The sequence below is a fragment of the Macaca nemestrina genome, chromosome 6 (genome assembly GCF_043159975.1).
Source record: "Macaca nemestrina isolate mMacNem1 chromosome 6, mMacNem.hap1, whole genome shotgun sequence".
NCBI lineage: Eukaryota > Metazoa > Chordata > Mammalia > Primates > Cercopithecidae > Macaca > Macaca nemestrina.
The window spans coordinates 9,115,705-9,133,087 of NC_092130.1; the positions used below are offsets into that span (position 1 = coordinate 9,115,705).

Below are 17,383 nucleotides of genomic sequence, written 5' to 3' on the forward strand. Positions count from 1 at the left end.
CTCGGGCCTGGGGCACCTTTCCCACGTCCAGTTCCCATCCCGCGCGCACCCAGGCTGAGGGCGGCCGGCACCAACTGACCTGCACCGCGCATCCTCCGCGGGGCCCCGGCGGGGGTTGCAGCCGAGGCGAATGCAGACGAACCTTCAGAAGTGGACGCTTGCTGCGCACCTCCGCGCTCGGCTTCTACCGCCGCAGGAGTGGGGCGCAGGGCCAGGGGTCGCCGAGTATTATTGGAACGAAAACGAAATAAAAGCGGCGTTAAGTGAAATAGCTAACTTTTTTATTAAATAAAACGACTTAAATAAAAGGAACAGAAAAGAAGAAGAGTGGACCCAGCCTAAACGCAGGGTGCCCCTGGCCCCTGACACTTCCCCCAGCGGCCGGGTCGGCTGCCCCTCCTCCAGCGGCCCCCGCGGGGGAAGCAGGTGGCCGGTTTCTAAAGAAAAAAAAGCCAAAACTTTTTATTATTTACACGTTTGGGCAAAAGTACAAAGTATAATACAGGCGCCCGGCCCGGGGGGTGCGGGCGAGGGGCGGAGAAACGTAAGGCGCTTTCTTGTCAGGCCCGGGCCTGGGGCGGGACGGGGCGCGGGGCGGGGGCTCGGATTGTGCGGCCGCGCGGAGCCGGGGCCCGACCCCCTTCCGCGGCTGGCCAGTCTGTGGCCGCGCCCTGGGGCCTACTCGGGCTTGGCGGCCCCTTCCCCTCTCGGCCCCGGTTCCCCCGCAGCCCGGCTGGGGGGTCCGGGGCTCCCGTCTGGGTGGGGGCGGCGATCCGTGGCGACGGTGCGCGCTGGTGGGCTCACACCAGGGAGGTGACGGCGGGAACCTTGGAACTATCTTCCTCCCAGGGCTGCAGATTCTGCAGAGCAAAGAGTGACGAGTTGTGCAGACAGAGCGGGTCGGGCTGGATGGAGTCGTTGAGGCTCTTTTGGAAGGCGTCGTGTTGCAGCTGCAGCATGAGCCGGCTCGCCTGCTGCCGCTCCGCCTCCCGCTCCTCCGCCGTCTGCCGCCTGCACCGGGGGAGGGAGAGGGACAGCACCGTCATGCACCCGGCACCGCGGGGCCGCCGGCGGGGCCCCGGCCCTCCCGGGAGCCGAGGCCATCCGGGAGCCTCGAGGCGCAGAAACCGTCTGCCTCCCAGCCCGCGCTTTACGCCCGAGGCCCTCATATCCAGGGAGCAGGTTGGGATCATTTGTTTTTGTTGTGTGCCAGAGGGTCTCCAGGAGGGGACTCTGCCCGCCGCCCACCTGCACGCCCGGGTACTGTGGCTTCACCAACAATAAAGACTGTGCCTTTCGCCGAATAGCAAGGGCAGGGCCTATGTGTAACTGACTTGGCCCTGCGGGAACCGGGGTCGCTGGGGTCCGCGGGTGGGCAGTCTGGCTCTGCACCACCCGCACGACGCCCGGGGGCCAGGTCAGTCTCATCCAGTTCGCCTAGGGCGTGTCTTGAACCCCTTTCCAGATGCGATCGCTTCGCCGTTTACGGGTTGAATCAAAACAGAGATGGGATAAAAACGCGGCTGGAGCGGAGACGCGGACATGGGGTGGTGCGGGGGAGGAAAACGGCGTCCACGAGGATTGTTGAAAATCGGAGAGGGCGGGCTGGAAGAAGGAGGAGAAGGAAAGTGCGAGAGGGCCGTGTGTGCGTGTGTGTGTGCGTGTGTGTATGCGTGTGTGTTTGGGGGGGTGAGAGGAAATCAAGTGAGCGCAGGAGACCGTACAAAACACGGGGAGAGAGTTGGAAGGGCTCACGAAAGATGGGGATGGGGATGGAGGAGAAACCGAGGCGTGGGAGACCACGATGGAGAGAGAAGCACAGGCCAGCGAGAAGGGTGAAAGGAAGAGGTACAATCTGCGAAGGCGGGTGGGGGTGTGTTGGGGAGAGGATGGGAGGGGGCGGGGGTAGTGGATAGCCTTAAAATGGGGCGAGTCGAGGCTGCGGCTCGGGGCGGGGCAGGTGAAGGGCAGGTGTAAGGTGGGCCAGGTCAGGCCTCTCTCACCGCCACTTGGTCCTCCGGTTTTGGAACCAGGTCTTGACCTGCGCGTCCGTCATTTTGAGGGACTTGGCGAGCGCCGCCCTCTCGGCAGAGGCCAGGTACTTCTGGCGATGGAAGCGCTTTTCCAGCTCGCAGATCTGCACCCGGGAAAAGGACGTGCGCGGCTTCTTACGCTTGGGCGGCGTCCGGTTCTGGTAGGGGTGGCCGATGCGCCGGGTCACGGTGAAGGGCGTGAGTGCGGCCGCCGCTGCGGAGACACACGAGAGCCCCTGAAGCCCAGCCCGGCTCGGCCACCGTTCAGGCCCCATGCGGACCCCGTGGCGCCCCGTGGGGCACGGAGAGCTCAGCTATTTCGCTGGTCGCGCGCATTTCCAGCGACACCAAGCCGGTCGGGAGACGCCCTCGCCCCCTGTCCCTTCCCCCAGGCACGGGCTTATTTTCCTGCAACTCTCCGATTACCCTCCCCACTACGGCTGCCCGGGGCACTGGGGCCGAGGCCTCAGCCGCGCTTGGGCCTCTGGAATGGTTTCCGGGAGTGGAGCGCACAGGGCGCGGCGCCTCTGGCCCCGAGAGGGCGGAGGCCTGGAGCCTGGTCGCCAGCTCTGCTCACCTGTGAAGCGGTCTTTAACGAAGCGGCGGCTGCTCTCCATCCAGGGGAAATTGAGGCCGCCCAAGCTGGAGACCGTGGGCACGGAGGGCATGGCGGGTAGCGCGCTTGGCAGAGGCGGTGGCACGGCCCCGGGCAGCGGCCTGTGCGCCGGCACCCGGATCACGCCGGCGGGCGCTAGGCTCAGGTTGACACTGTAAGATCCCGCGTCCTCGAAGGGCGCGCCGAGGCCCGCAAAGGAGGCGGGCAGAGACGGGTATGTGGCGCCCGGACGGCCCCCCGGGGGCCCTCCCAGGTAGCTGGCGCCGTCTGGGCCCCGCGGGGCGGGTGCGCTATCCTGGTCCGGGCTGTTAAGGATCTGGTCGATGCCAAAGCTGATGGGCTCGTGCGGGTGCGGGGTCTGCGCGCTGGCGGGCGCCTCCATCCTGGGCGGGCGGAAGGGCTGGGCTGGGCTGGGCGGGGAGGCGGCTGGGTCCCGGTTACGGCGCGGCCATGGAGCGCCCGGCGCCTCTCGTCGCACTGAAACTTTGCCAAGAGTGCGCGGGCCCGACAGGCTCTGTGTCATCTTTCTTGAACCGAATCTGGAGTTTCCGCTGCTAATTCCTCTCCCGCCGCAGCCATTGGCTGCGATCAACAAGCCTCTCTCCTCTCATTGGCTCCCGGCTTTCAATAAAGGCCTAATTCATGGAAATAGGAGCTTAGGGACTGTTCCAAGGTGACATCATTTTAACAAACGAACAATAGGTCAAATTTATTAGCCGGGATAATGGGCGGCGGATATTAGCGCCCGAACCGCACGCAGCCTCCCAAACCCGAAATCTAAAGAAGCTGCAATTAGCAGACGCTCCCCGCTACTCCCGGCCGGGCCGCTTCCCAGACACTGCGCTGGGCGGGTAGAGCGCTCCGCTTGTGAAATTGTCTTTTGCTGAGCGGGTTTTCGTTTTCTTCCAATTTTTTTTTCGTCTGAGCAAAAGCCAAACCAAATGCATCCTTTCAGTTACAATGGAGTTGCAACCCCGGGAGGACCCGGCGGGATCCGCAGAAGCCCCTTGGACACTACAGCCGCTGGAGGAACGAAAGGGGCGCACTCCCGGGGGCAGGCTTCGCGCTGCCTGCGCGCGGGGCGAGGGGAGCACCGTAGCGTTCTCCGCGCTCCGGAGGACGCAGACCCGCTTGGGGAGAATTCGCCCCCGCCCGGGTTTCGGCCGCGGCGTCGCGGCCACTTTGGAGACACTCCCTGGCTCCGGCCAGGCGGACCGAGGCGTGACTCGCAGGTGCCCACGCGTGCCAGCTGCGGCTGGGCTAGGGACGCGGGGTCGCCCAGTGGGGAGCGGGGACCTGACTCTCGAAATTCGTTGCAGAATGGAGGGGGCTGTGGTCGCGCATGGGAACCCGCTCGCGGCTCAGCGGGTCTAGGGACTTCGGGTTACCGAACGTCAAAGGCGCGGGCAGCTCATAATTAGAGCAAATCGCAGGATTTTTTTTTTGGGAAACGCGAGTGGTGAGCCCCTTCCGGCTCCAGTCCAGTCTGGGCACTGGAACCACTCCCCGTTCTGCCCGCGCCTCAGTGACTGTCTATCCGGGCCCAGGGCACCGTGGACAGGACCGCACACGACGTAGTCACCTTCCGCTGCAGCTTTGGGGAGACAAGCGGAATCATTTTCTTCCACCTAATTCTAAAATCGTTAGATGTAAACTCTTTGAGTGTCGCACCCCTGGCCTGGGCTCTTCCTCCTGCCCCTTGTGGTGCGGACAGTGGTGAGAGCTCGGATGTACTGTTGGCCAGAAGTGTGTTCAAATTTGGACTGGCCACTTCCTAGCTGAGTGACCTTGAGTAAGTGACTCCATATATTTAGGTTTCGGTTTTCTCATTTGCAAAAAGGGAAATAATGCGTGCATGCAGGTTGTTTGTGAGCCGCGAGTGAGATATTGAGGGAGCGCAGAGCACTGGGCCTGGCACGTAGTGGGCACTGGGAAGCGTGGCTCACCTCCCACTGCATCCCCCCAGAGTAATGGCTGATCTATTATTGTTGTGACTCTTGTTTATTTTGTTGGCAGTTTTATTTTATTTGCAGGGGCTCAGTACGTTGGAGAGAAAGGTGTTTGTCTACCAGTAGGGTCAGTTTCAGAGGACGGGGAAGGACAGGAGGTGCAGGTTGGGGATTCTTTCTATCTTCTCCCAACAATCCAAAGGCGTCAGGATTTGCAGGGCCTCCAGGCCTGGGTCTGGAGTTAGGTCACTTGCCCGCTGTGTGACCTTGGGCAAGTTACTGGCCCTTGCTGAGCCTTCCTGGTGGGTGTGGAGAGGGAGGCCCAACAGTGAGGGGTGAAAGCTGCAGGATGCCTGGGGTCTGGGCAAGTGCTCCCTCACTCGCTTCCAGCGACAAGGACCCTCAGATGGAGTAGATGCCATTGCTCTGGCCCCAGGGGGCCTCCTGCTTCTAATTCAGGCTCTGCCACTGGCAGGGTGGGGGCTCTGGGGTCCCTAACTGCCCCTCCCAGAACCGCATTTTCCTTATTTGTAAAACAAAAAGGGCACCAGCTACCCCCAGGGTGGCTGTGAGAACCAAATGAGATAGCATCTGTGGAAGTGCCTGCGAGAAACTCTGGCGGTTATATAATAATAACTTTAATGACAACTATAAAGCTACTGTAGCTGAGAACCTAGCCTGTGCCAGGCAGGGAGGTGGACACTTATTTATTCTTCACAATGACCCTGTGAGGAAAGGGCTGTTAGTGGCCCCAATTTCTCACTAATGAGGGAATTGAGGCTTTGAGAGTTCAAGGGAAGCACAGCTCCCCACTTGCGGGCTGGAGTTGGCACCTCACCAGCTCCTCTTCCCTTCTGGCTTCCAGTGTCCCGGACTCAGGGCTGCCCTTGTCACTTCAGACACTGTTAAATCGGGACAACAAGGCCCACCGCACAGAGGTTTGTGGCACGGAACTAAGGTGTGGGTGGTACAGCACTGCTCCCAGGGTGTGTGCTTAAGAATGGGATTCTCACCTCCGTTTACCAGCTGTGGACTCTGAATTATTCATCTTCTTTGTGCCTCAGTTTTCTCATCTAGTAAATAAACCTCATAAGATTAAATAAGCTCCTCCAGGTAAAACCTGGCATGGGTCAGGGCTGTGCTTCATTGCTTGGGTTCTGGCTTCCTGAGATCCACGGTTCCTCATGGTCCAGCCCTGTCATCCAGATGAAGGTGCTTTGGGCCACTAATCATAAGCCTCCTTTCACTTCCTATCCAGATAGCTCTTAGGCAGCTCAGGAATGGGGGTAACTTGGGTCAGGTATGAGAACTCTGAGAATCCTAGGACAGTGGTTCTCAGAGTGTGTTCCCAGAGCAGCAGCATCAGCATCACTGGAGAATTTGTTAGAAATGCAAATTCCTGGACCCTCGCCAGACCTACGGAATCAGAACTCTGGGGTAGGACTCGGCAGTCTGTGTTTAACAAGCCCTCCAGGTGACACTGATGCCTGCTCAACTCTGGAAGCCAATGCCCAGAATACTGTCCATTTCATCCGAGTTTTCAAATGTGTTGTTACAACACTGTGGGAAGATTGTCTCAGAATTTGCAACTCTCATACGAATCTGTACTAATACCTTCCACTTCTCATTCCCAGTGTTGCTCATTCATGTCTTCTCCTGATCATACTTGCCAAAGGTTTGTTATTTTGTTGGTTTTTAAAAAAGCCTTTGGCCGGGCGCGGTGGCTCAAGCCTGTAATCCCAGCACTTTGGGAGGCCGAGACGGGCGGATCATGAGGTCAGGAGATCGAGACCATCCTGGCTAACACAGTGAAACCCCGTCTCTACTAAAAAATACAGAAAACTAGCCGGGCGAGGTGGCGGGCGCCTGTAGTCCCAGCTACTTGGGAGGCTGAGGCAGGAGAATGGTGTGAACCTGGGAGGCGGAGCTTGCAGTGAGCTGAGATCCGGCCACTGCACTCCAGCCTGGGCGACACAGCGAGACTCCGTCTCAAAAAAAAAAAAAAAAAAAAAAAGCCTTTGATGTCTTATCCCCTTTTGAAATGCCACCTCTTTCATGAATGTTGTGGTTTCAAAATTTATTTATTTCTTCTTTGCTGAGTTGAAAATTTGTCAAATTTTCTTTCTTTTTAAATAAATGCATTCGAGGGCATACATTTTCCTCTGAGCACTGTTTTGGCCAGATATGTTCTGATATGTATTTGGTGTTCCTGAGGTTGTAATTTCTTGCTGCCCTTGTAATTTACCTGCTGTCACTTGAACAGTGAGGCACACACACTGAAAGAGATTAGGAAATGAGAATTGTAAGAACCGGGACCAGGATTCCTGGAGCTAGAGAGACCTTCAGGACGCAGCACATCCTCTCCTCTTCTCCATGAAGAAGCTGGGAGAAAGGGGTGCAGCTGGTGGAGGCTTTGCTGAGAGTCATCTAGAAGATGGTGGGGCTTCAGGGGTGACAGAAAAGATGCTGGGATTTCCAACTGGCCCAGGAACCCAGCTGTGGGAGGCTCCTCCAGGCTCATTCTGCCATTGACTTCCTGAGTGAAATGGGACTGCATTTCCCCATCTGTGAAATGGGGGTAGAGACTGAATCAGGACTTGAAAAGTATTTGGGTCAGCTACCCTATTTGAACACCGATGAAAATATTGTGGTCTGCTTCCGTAGAAAAGGACAGAAACACAATTTGGCACATACACCATGTCACAGGTGGCTGATCTGCCGTGCTGTTCTTGGCTCACACACCCTAGTTCGGAGTCCCTACAGGCCCTTCCAGTTTTCCTGATGGAAGGCTCTAAAGACACTTGCCCAAATTTATTCGCCCATTCATTTATTTATTCAGCGAATATTTACTGAGCACCTACTCACATTTCCTGGACCATACCCCAGTGCAGGGGCTTGGTTTCCCCATCTCACAGTGGGGACAAAGCAGTCTGGGCTCTTCATCACTGCTTCCCCCAGTGGGCAGGATGTGGGGAAGAACCTTCCTGAGGAGGTCTGATCAGTCTCAAGAGTCTGCCAGCCAGTGGAAGGAAAAGGGCACGTAGTGGAAAGGGGTGAGCTGGGATTTGAACCCAGGACTTTTAGACTACAAAGCCCACACTTTCTCCTTTACCTTACACCCCTATTTGGGAGTAGGTGGTAAAGACTGTAAGTCACGGGATGGAGTGGGGAGGGGAATCAGTGCAGGGTCTGGGTGAATGAGCCCAAGAGTGGCGGTGAAGGCTGGCCCTAGTGGGGCTCACTCTTCTCCCCTACTGGCTTGAGAGTTCCTTTCAGGCAAAATGGTGTTGGTGGCATTTGATCCCATGTCCCAGGGCTGGGTCCAGGGTGTGGAGGACTGGAGGACATTATCAAGGTTTGTAGTATTAAACTCAATAGCACAAAGCAAGGTCAGACAAGGGGTAAGAAAAAGGGGTCAGAATTGGGCGCAGGCATTTGCGTGCACTCAGTTCGGCATTCACCCCCCCAGCACCCCCATGGCTGGTTCCTCGCATCCTTTACGACCCAGGCCAGCCCTCACCTCTCTGCCCATCCTCCAGAGCAGCATCCTCACCTCATCATCCTCTCTACCCGTTGATTTCCGTCATTCCCCTCAGAACTGATCTTATTTATCCGGCTCATTAGCTTTATCTGTGGCAGGTGATGTGAAAGAATGATTTCCAAGGTGCTTGGGCTGGGCCAGACCCAGGCCCTGGCAGGGAGGCTGGCAGCAGCCTGAGGAAGCTGGCCCTAGGGCCGGGGGTTAGAGGAGAGGGGAGCAGGGAGAGATTCCTTTCTCCATGGGGTGGGGGACTGATGGAGATAATAAAGGGCACGTGAGCAGGGACTGTGCAGATGGCAGCGTGTGCTGGGTGGCAGGAATCGGTCAGTGTGCTCAGGCTCAGGGGAGTAAGGACAGGCAGGGTGGGCAAATGCAGGGGGTGGCCTTCTCAGGGACCTCCAAACCTGATCTCATGCCCTTGTTTCCTTCCCCTACACATCCGCCATTTTTCCCATTTGTGCTCCACAACTTTCCTCCCTTCCTGACAGATTTCTCTACTCAATTTGACTTCGTTTCGACACTTTCGTTGGGCAAATTACATTAAGATGAATGTTGCAGGTACCCTTTATGGTTTATTTATCGTGATACTGTTTGTATCTCACACTTATAAATAACTTATGTTATAGCTTTTGTTTGTGGAAATGTAACTTACATATTTTATTACGCTTTCTGTAAACCTCAAAAAGAATCTTGTCAAGGAAGCACTCTTATCAGCAATCCAAACTATGGGACGTAAAAACCGACACTAACATTATTTTTTAATATGCCAAGGAGGCAGGTTACTCTTGCTGTAGTTTGAAAGGTTTGCTGTCATTGTAAACTTGCACCTCAATAAAACATTTAAAAGTCTCAAGAATGATTTTAGGAAGTTCAGGGAGGAGGATGAATCGGTGGCAGGACCCACAGACACAGCACACAACGGGCCCAGGTCCTGGACTGGCCTTTCGCTGGGAGTGCCTAGTCCCATTGTGGGTGTCAAAGTGGTTCACATTGAGTTCTCCCACCCAACTGTCCCCTAGGCCCAGCTGTGAAGGACCTAGTTCAAGGAATTATAGTGAAAAAGAAACACGAGTTTTGAGGTCAGGCAGATCTGACTTGGAATTATGGCGTGTCTACTTTCTAGCTATGTGGCTTTGGGTCAGTCTTTTAGTCTCAGTTTTCTCATCTCTAAAATGGGGATAATAATTCTTGACATTCTTACTAGGAAGCGTAAAATGAGACAGCAGTTTGCAATGCTTATTTGGTGCTCAATAAATGATAGCAGTTCTGATTATTTCATGTTCATCTTAAAACTTTTAAGACCAGGAGTGGTGGCTCACATCTGTAATCCCAGCACTTAGGGAGGCTGTGGCAGGTGGATCGCTTGAACCCAGAAGTTCAAGACCAGCCTAGCCAACATGGCAAAACCCTGTCTTTACAAAAAATACAAAAATTCGCCAGGTGCAGTGACATGGGCCTGTAGTCTCAGCTACTCAGGAGGCAGAGGTGGGAGGATTGTTTGAGCCCAGGAGGTTGAGGCTGCAGTGAGCTGTGAGCGTGCCGCTGCATTCCATCCTGGGCAAGAGTGAGATCCTGTCTTAAAAAAAAAAAGAAAAAAAAAGAAACATTTACTTCCTCCCTTTTTACTCTACCCTGCTTTTCTCTTCAGGCACTCCTTTCCCTCCTCATCATAAGGGGCTGAGTTCTCTCAAATGTTACTTCCCCAAAACTGCTGAACATCTAGATCAAGTTTCCCATATGCTGGATCTTTCAGTTTCTTCAATTTTTCTCACCAAACCCACTCTGTTTTCGGTTCTCATGTCCAGCTATTGGTACTTAGCTAATCTGGTCACTAATCTCAGCTAATAGCTACATGGCAAGCCACTTCTGCATTTTGAAAGGGGCCCTCACTACTGTAATCCGTAGGTACTTCTAGGATGTCAGGGCCAATAGAAGGGAGTCGAGAAGGCCAGGGGGGCTTTTCTGGGCAGTTCAGATAATCACACACAGTGCAGGGACTCTACACTCCTTTGTCCCCCATCCTAGAGAAGCCTGATTGGAAAACACAGAATAACAGAAACATCCGGAATACAGGCAGACTACATCTTTCTCAGGGGCCAGGTTCTGAAGTCAGTGTGGAAGGCAAAAATTGAGCAAAGTAAAAATCCCTTCCAACTGTTTCTTGCTTGAGCATCCCTGAAGCAGCTGGCTGGACTTAGCACCCACATTGCAGGAACAGTCCACCTGTCTGTACACTAGAATCCCATCAGAAGGGTGGGTGCGCAAACAGCAGCCACACCTCCCACCTCATCCTCTCTGAGCACGTGTGTGAAGTGGTAGGCCCTTTGGAACTGCCAGCACTCATTTTTCCTGTTGTTCAATCTGAGTAAGTTGAATCTGATTAGACCCAGCAGCTCCATTAGTTGTCTTTCACACGGCCTCCACAGGTTTGTGTCTCTGCATGCTTTTTTTTTTTTTTTTGAGACGGAGTCTCGCTCTGTCGCCCAGGCTGGAGTGCAGTGGCCGGATCTCAGCTCACTGCAAGCTCCGCCTCCCGGGTTCACGCCATTCTCTGGCCTCAGCCTCCCGAGTAGCTGGGACTACAGGTGCCCGCCACTGCGCCCGGCTAGTTTTTTGTATTTTTTAGTAGAGACGGGGTTTCACCATGTTAGCCAGGATGGTCTCGATCTCCTGACCTCGTGATCCACCCGTCTCGGCCTCCCAAAGTGCTGGGATTACAGGCTTGAGCCACCACGCCCGGCCTGTGCATGCTTTATCCTTGGGACAGGATGTCCCTACAGGGCCCACTCCCACGTGGAACTCCAGGTCTCTTCTCAAGAGTCCCCCGTCCCTCACCAAGGCAGACTGTGGCAGTCTTGGAGGCAGAGTCCCAAATCCGGTTCTCATCCACTGTGGGATGAGTGTGTAGTATGCGTGAGTGTGATCCTTAAACATCCCAGCTCCCCCACTTCCTTTTCCTCCCTCAGTAAGGGCTCAGAATGGAACCTGGCCCTCTAAAGGAAAAGGAGGGTTCCTTTCCAGGTTTTAAGAAAGAAATTTACAGCTAAAACTCAACCTTTCTAGCAACAGCCAGACAAGAGTTTTGGCAGACAGCTTTGAAAATGGCTCCCAATGGCTGGGCGCGGTGGCTCACGCCTGTAATCCCAACACTTTGGGAGGCCGAGGCAGGCGGATCACGAGGTCAGGAGATCGAGATCATCCTGGCTAACACGGTGAAACCCCTTCTCTACTAAAAATACAAAAAATTAGCCGGGCGTGGTGGCGGGCGCCTGTAGTCCCAGCTACTCGGGAGGCTGACGCAGGAGAATGGCTTGAACCCGGGAGGCGGAGCTTGCAGTAAGCGGAGATCGTGCCACTGCACTCCAGCCCGGGTGACAGAGTGAGACTCTGTCTCAAAAAACAAAACAAAACAAAACAAAAAAAAAACAAAGGAAAATGGCTCCCAATGATCCCTACCTTGTGATTTACTTCTAATGAACAGAATACAGCAAAAGTGATGGGATGGCACTTCTGAGATTAGGTTATAAAAGACGGTGACTTCCAGATTGCTGCAATCTCTCTGGCTCTTCTCTGATGAAACAAGGTTCCATGCTGTGAGCTGCCCTGTGAAGAGACCCATTTGGCAAGAAACTGAGGCAACAAACCGTGAGAAACTGACTCCTGCTAACCATCGTGAGTGAGTCTGGATGCAGAGCCTTACCCAGTCAAGCCCTGAGATGATCACAGCCTGTGAGAGAGAGAGCCTGAAACCCAGCTGCAAATTCCGGACCTACAGGAACCGTCGGTGAATAAATGTGGCTTCGAGGCACTAAGTTTTGGAGTAATGTGTTAGGTAACAATAGAGTTCTGAGAAACAGATGATAATGGACCTAAATATTAACTGGTTTCAACTCACCATTCTGAAATACAGGTCTTCCTTGCTAGGGGCCAGGAATTCCTTTGAGGTGAGACAGATCTGGGTTCAAATCTTGCCTGTGTGACCCATGTAAGCTATAGACATCATCTTTTAACCTCGGTTTCCTTATCTGCAAAGTGGAGCTAATACTGTCTAAACTTTAGAGGGCTCTTGTGAGGACTAGAAGAGATCATGTATGTAAAGGGCACGATACATGTTCAGTAACTGTCTGCTGAGTCTTCTCCAGCTGACGCATGCTGCCTGCAGTGTGCTCTGTGAGGCCAGCTCTACTAGCAGGTCCTGTAGACGTCAGCAGTGGGATAGGCCTGACCTGTCCTCTGAGAACAGCTCTCCAAGGCCAAATCTGATGGAGCCATTCTTGTCTGCTGTGAAATCACCAGGTGACCTCTGGCAGTGTGGCAAGGAAAAGTGAGTGCCCATGGTCATTTTCTGGTGAGCATTTTAATGCAAACAATATGGTGCTTTTAGATATTAGACATCTGTAAAGAATGCCAGAATGGGACAAACCTTTCCTAACACATTTCTGTGTGGTGAGTGTGCAGTTATACGCCTTTAAGAAACAGAAATTCATGTCAAACTTCTCTGAACAGCTGATGTTTTACAGAATTCAGAATTCACCTTCTCAAGGAAAATTATAAATCCCATTTCTAATGAAACATAGTGTAAGGCCAAAGCTTATTTATCCATCAAATACTAGAAGTAACCCCATATGTAACGTATTTTCCCCTCATTTCCTTCATGCACAGAAGACAAACATTTTGAGATAAATTTGAGTGACTCTGCTTTTGTATGACAAGCCTATTGCAAAACTCAACTATCCAGAAAGGTTTCAAGAAACACTAGTCTGAGAAATGAGATTATAACAGGAGCCTGTGGATTTACTTCTTGTTCAACAGTAAGGCCAACCTTTCATGTCTTATCAGAAATAAAGGACACAATATTTATTGTAAGCCAGAATCATAAAAACAGCAGTGAGACAGTAAAACACTTGACAGTGGGCAATCTCAAATTAATAGCCTAGTAACAGTGTAGCGCAAACTGCAAAGGTCCTCTTCATGTTCTGGGTTTGGGTTAAGTCGCAATCCCAAGTCCCAACAGTAATAAGAGTTTTTGTGGAGAGTTGGAAACCAGCTGTTTCTCATCCTCTGAAAATCTGAATTTTAGCACCTAGAACTGTTTTGGGTAGCCCTAAGAAGGCAGAGCTGCTTCAAATATTATATTCTAATAGTTACCTTCACCTTCTCTTAAAAATTAAATGGAGGCAGAGGACTGGATGCTGGCACCACCCAGAACTCCTGACTGGGGCTACATGACTCCTCCTGAAGAAATATCTCTGCAGGCAGTAATTGCACAGCTTAATTCTTCTAGACTGAACCACTTCAGATTTATGCCAGTGAAAAGCAAACATTGTTTGTAAGTCATTTAATTGTGTTACTGTCTCTCAACTTTATCAGATGCAGCTGAGGCAGGGAGGCCTGCGTGTGGTCCTGTGGGATGCTCTGTAGTGCTTCCAGGCTCGTTCTAAATGCTCACAGCCCAAAGTCCCTAATGCTGCTTCTTCCAGACACATAACAAACTACTCATTTAACAGGTTCCAATGGCATTCATCTCAATCCAGAGTCCATGGTGAAGGCTGCATCTCCAACAAATTGACAACCTTGATTGCAGAACCATAAACTAGTACACACTTAGGTGCAAACCTGGTTTATTCTGTTCTTTGGTTAAATATTGTTTCTATATCCTTTCAGAGCATTAGGAGAACAAAGATAATATTTGATAGAAAGACTGAAAACACATCCTTTGCTTTTCAGAGAAAAGACTGAATTTACACTGTGTACTGTTAGAAATTCTTATAATTAGGTTAGACATAGAAGAAGGTAGGGCTTTTGTTGTTGCTTGTATATTTGTTGAATATTTGTATACATGTTGAATGTATATTTTGAAAAATACATTCCCCTGGGCTAGCCAACATCACTGTCCTGAGACCCAGACCTTCAGGACTCTCTTGACAAAGGCTGCTCCACACATGGTCAGAAAAATCGGGTCAGCTCATCATGTCGAGACTGCATGGTTCAGTGCTGCCATCACTGCGCAGAGCCTCTGCCACATCTCTTCTGAACACAGACAGATTTTGGGTGAACCTGCAGAAAGAGGAAGAAAGGGTCAAGGGTAGTAATGAGGCCAAGCCTCCATGAATTTCTGAACGATAAGGCCACTTTGGAGTTCAGGACTTTGGGGAGGCCCCTCCTGGAGGAAGGCTCTAGATTTCAGCTGAGCTCCTTTCTCTCCAGTTTCATCGCCACTGCTGCTCTGCCACCAGTACTGCCAACCCCTCATCCCTTCCTGGAAAACAGGGTTGCCACTAAATTCACTCTGACCATCTTGAGGTGTACATTTTGTGGTTCTACTTCTAAAAAACAATTTTAGAAAACTTAAATTACACATAGATGGTAAGGATTATTAAAAAAAAAGAACAAAAGTTTATGTGCCAGGCATTGGATTGAGTTTACTGATAAGCTCATTTAATCATCACAAGTCTTCCCTGAGGTAGGTATGAGTATCCTCATTCTACAGGTGAGAAAACTGAATTTAGTAGCTGAAAAAGAGGGGGCATGGGGTTAGACTACCTGGGTTCAAATCCTAGCTCTACACTTACAAGTCATGATACTGGATGAATACTTAACCTCTTGTCTTGGTACCTAATATGAGTAGTTACTCAAGGGATTGTAGAAAGTGAGAATTTAGGCCAGTTGCAGTGGCTCATGCTTGTAATTCCAGCACTTTTGGAGGCCAAGGCGGGTGGATCACCTGAGGTCAGGAGTTTGACACCAGCCTGGCCAACATGGTGAAACTACGTCTCTACTAAAAATATAAAAAATTAGCCAGGTGTGGTGGCGGGCGCCTGTAAACCCAGCTACTTGGGAGGCTGAGGTGGGAGAATCACTTGAACCTGGGAGGTGGAGGCTGCAGTGAGCCAAGATTGTGCCACTGCACTCCAGCCTGGGAAACAGAGCAAGAATCTGTCTCAAGAAAAAAAAAAAAAAAAAAAAAAGAATTTATTGGGTCAGTTTGAGGCAATGCCTGTATGCCTATAAGTACTCAACACAGTGCCTGGTACATGGACAACAGTCAGTCTTCGCTGCCTATTACTCTCATTAAACTAGGAGGACCACCTGCCATCATTTCACAGAGCAGCTCAGGAGGCAGTACTCAAATTTCCAAGCCTTAGGTGAAGTAATTTCCACCGAGACACCTAGGGCTTCCCCATTCAAGTCTCATCGGCTGGCTTCTGAGGTTGTCCCTTTCTGCGTGATAGAGGATCTTGAAGTGAACAGTCAAGGGAATATGTCTGCAGACCCCAACTGACTTGGTCATGTATTACCAAAGCCCAGGCTGGTAACTCCAGAATACACTGTGGTAACTCCAGAATACACTGATGATTTGCATTTCAAATGGAGCAGCATTTGAATGCTACTGCCTTTATAAAAGGATGGTGCAGATTTTTTTTTTTTTTCTCCTGAACACATGTTCTTTCTCCATCATTCATTACTGTCTGTCTTTTCTACTAGAATGTAAGATCCATGAGGGGGAGGAACCTTAAATAATTGGTTTACCACTGGTAACCCCAATGCCTACACAGTAGATTCTGAATAAAGTTTTATGAACTAAATGAATGAATGAATAAAGTCAGACCTAGCTGATAAGTTCAGGCTCCTTTCATTTAGATCTCATTGGCAACTGAGATACCAGCCATTCTTAAATGACAGGCAGAGGGGGAAACTAATACTGTAGGTCATAGGCCCCAGATGCCATGCTTCACTGCGTTCTGTCATTTAAACATCACAACTGATTATTACCATCTCCATTTCACTGGTAAAGAAACTGAGGAGTAGAGAAGTTAACTGTCTACTGCCACACAACCTACAAAGGCCAGATATAAAATATCATCTTAAAAAAATTTTAATTTAAATGTATTATTTTTGAGACAGAGTCTCACTCTGTTGCCCAGGCTGGAGTGCAGTGCTGTGATCTCGGCTCACTGCAACTTCTGCCTTCCAGGTTCAAGCGATTTTCCTAGCTCAGCCTCCTGAGTAGCTGGGACTATAGGCACGTGCCACCACGCCCAGCTAATTTTTGTATATTTAGTAGAGACAGGGTTTCACCATGTTGGCCAGGCTGGTCTCAAACTCCTGACCTCAGGTGATCTGCCCTCCTCAGCTTCCCAAAGTGCTGGGATTACAGGCGTGAGCCACCGTGCCCGGCCAATTTGTTTTTTAATTGATATATAATATTTTTACATCATTATGGGGTACATACAATATTTTGTTACATGCACACAATGTGTAATGATCAAGTCAGAGGATTTAGGGTATCCATCACCTAGAGTATTTATCATTTCTATATGTTGGGGACATTTCAAGTTCTCTCTTTTAGCTATTTTGAAATATACAATACATTATTATTAGCTACAGTCAGGATCCTAACTCAGCTGTAACTGGGGTCTGTCTGACCTCAAGGCCTATGTTTGTTCAAATGCCAAGAAGTCTTTCTTCACTTTCCATAGCAGATTTGCACTTTCCTTCTTTTTATCTTTCAGTTGTAGTTATTTTTTCGTATCTCTCCTGTTGAATTGTAAACTGCTTAAGGGCAGAGACTACATTTGATTAATCTCTGCATCCCGGTATAATGCCTAGTATGACACTTGGAAGAAAGCAAATAACCAATAATATTTACTGAATTTGGAATGGAACTGAGTCTAGGATCACCAGGTGAAATAGAAAAGGGACATCCCGTGTGAGCTGTGTCACGCACAAGACAGTTATTTTCTACAAACCTGGAATGTCTACTTTCCCCAGCGACACACTACTGGGCAATGCTCACCTGTCTCTGTTCTTGATGGACAGATTCTGCTCCACTCCTTCCATGAGGTTTCTGAAGCACTGGGCGAGGACCTCCTGCCTGGCGAGAGGCTGGCTGTTTATCAGACTCGCTCTCAGTTCACTGAAATACTGATGGGTGACAGAATAGCGTCAGAGCTCTGACTCCAAACCCGGCCCGAAGACAGCTGGTAGGGGGATGGCTAGACCAGCTCTCATCTACTCAGGGCTCACTAATGCTCAGAGGAGTTTTTGTCTAGTTCCACGTTGAACTTTAAGCCCTTAGAGAAAATCTACGCCATAGAGACACTCCTACTTATAAATTCTATGATCCCTTCCATAAACTGTCTTGCTGTAATTGTTCTATTGTCACTGCTTAGGCTGATGAAGTTCTTGTCTCCTCTGTGGGGGACTGAATGCATGCTTTTCCTGACTCTCATCTCTTCTAATC

The 17,383-nt window shown here is 51.0% G+C and overlaps 2 protein-coding genes across 3 annotated transcripts in view; both read right to left on the reverse strand.

The window, feature by feature from the left end:
* Positions 1-201: 201 nt before the first annotated feature.
* Positions 202-3,165, reverse strand: LOC105480858 (T cell leukemia homeobox 3). The gene is made up of 3 exons (XM_011740053.2): positions 2,611-3,165; positions 2,004-2,247; positions 202-1,011 (listed from the first exon to the last, which is right to left on the reverse strand). Exons 1-3 carry the CDS (start codon positions 3,029-3,031, stop codon positions 801-803), a joined length of 876 nt encoding a protein of 291 aa, XP_011738355.2. The 5' UTR covers positions 3,032-3,165; the 3' UTR covers positions 202-800.
* Positions 3,166-12,981: 9,816 nt separating this feature from the next.
* LOC105480862 (RAN binding protein 17) overlaps positions 12,982-17,383 on the reverse strand; it is a 442,674-nt gene continuing 438,272 nt past the window's right edge. For both annotated transcript variants that reach the window (XM_011740055.2, XM_011740054.2), the window contains 2 exons: positions 16,937-17,064; positions 12,982-14,196 (listed from right to left, as the gene is read on the reverse strand). In XM_011740055.2, coding sequence (XP_011738357.2) covers positions 14,100-14,196; positions 16,937-17,064 — 225 coding nt within the window. In that variant the 3' untranslated portion in view covers positions 12,982-14,099. The remainder of the gene's footprint in view (positions 14,197-16,936; positions 17,065-17,383) is intronic.

Coding starts and splice junctions, on each gene's coding strand:
- LOC105480858 (XM_011740053.2), bottom strand. CDS start 3,031: ATGGAGGCGCCCGCCAGCGCGCAGACCCCGCACCCGCACGAGCCCATC. Junction 2,248..2,610: donor CGTTAAAGACCGCTTCACAG/GTGAGCAGAGCT, acceptor GTGTCTCCGCAG/CGGCGGCCGCACTCACGCCC. Junction 1,012..2,003: donor AACCGGAGGACCAAGTGGCG/GTGAGAGAGGCC, acceptor CCCCCGGTGCAG/GCGGCAGACGGCGGAGGAGC.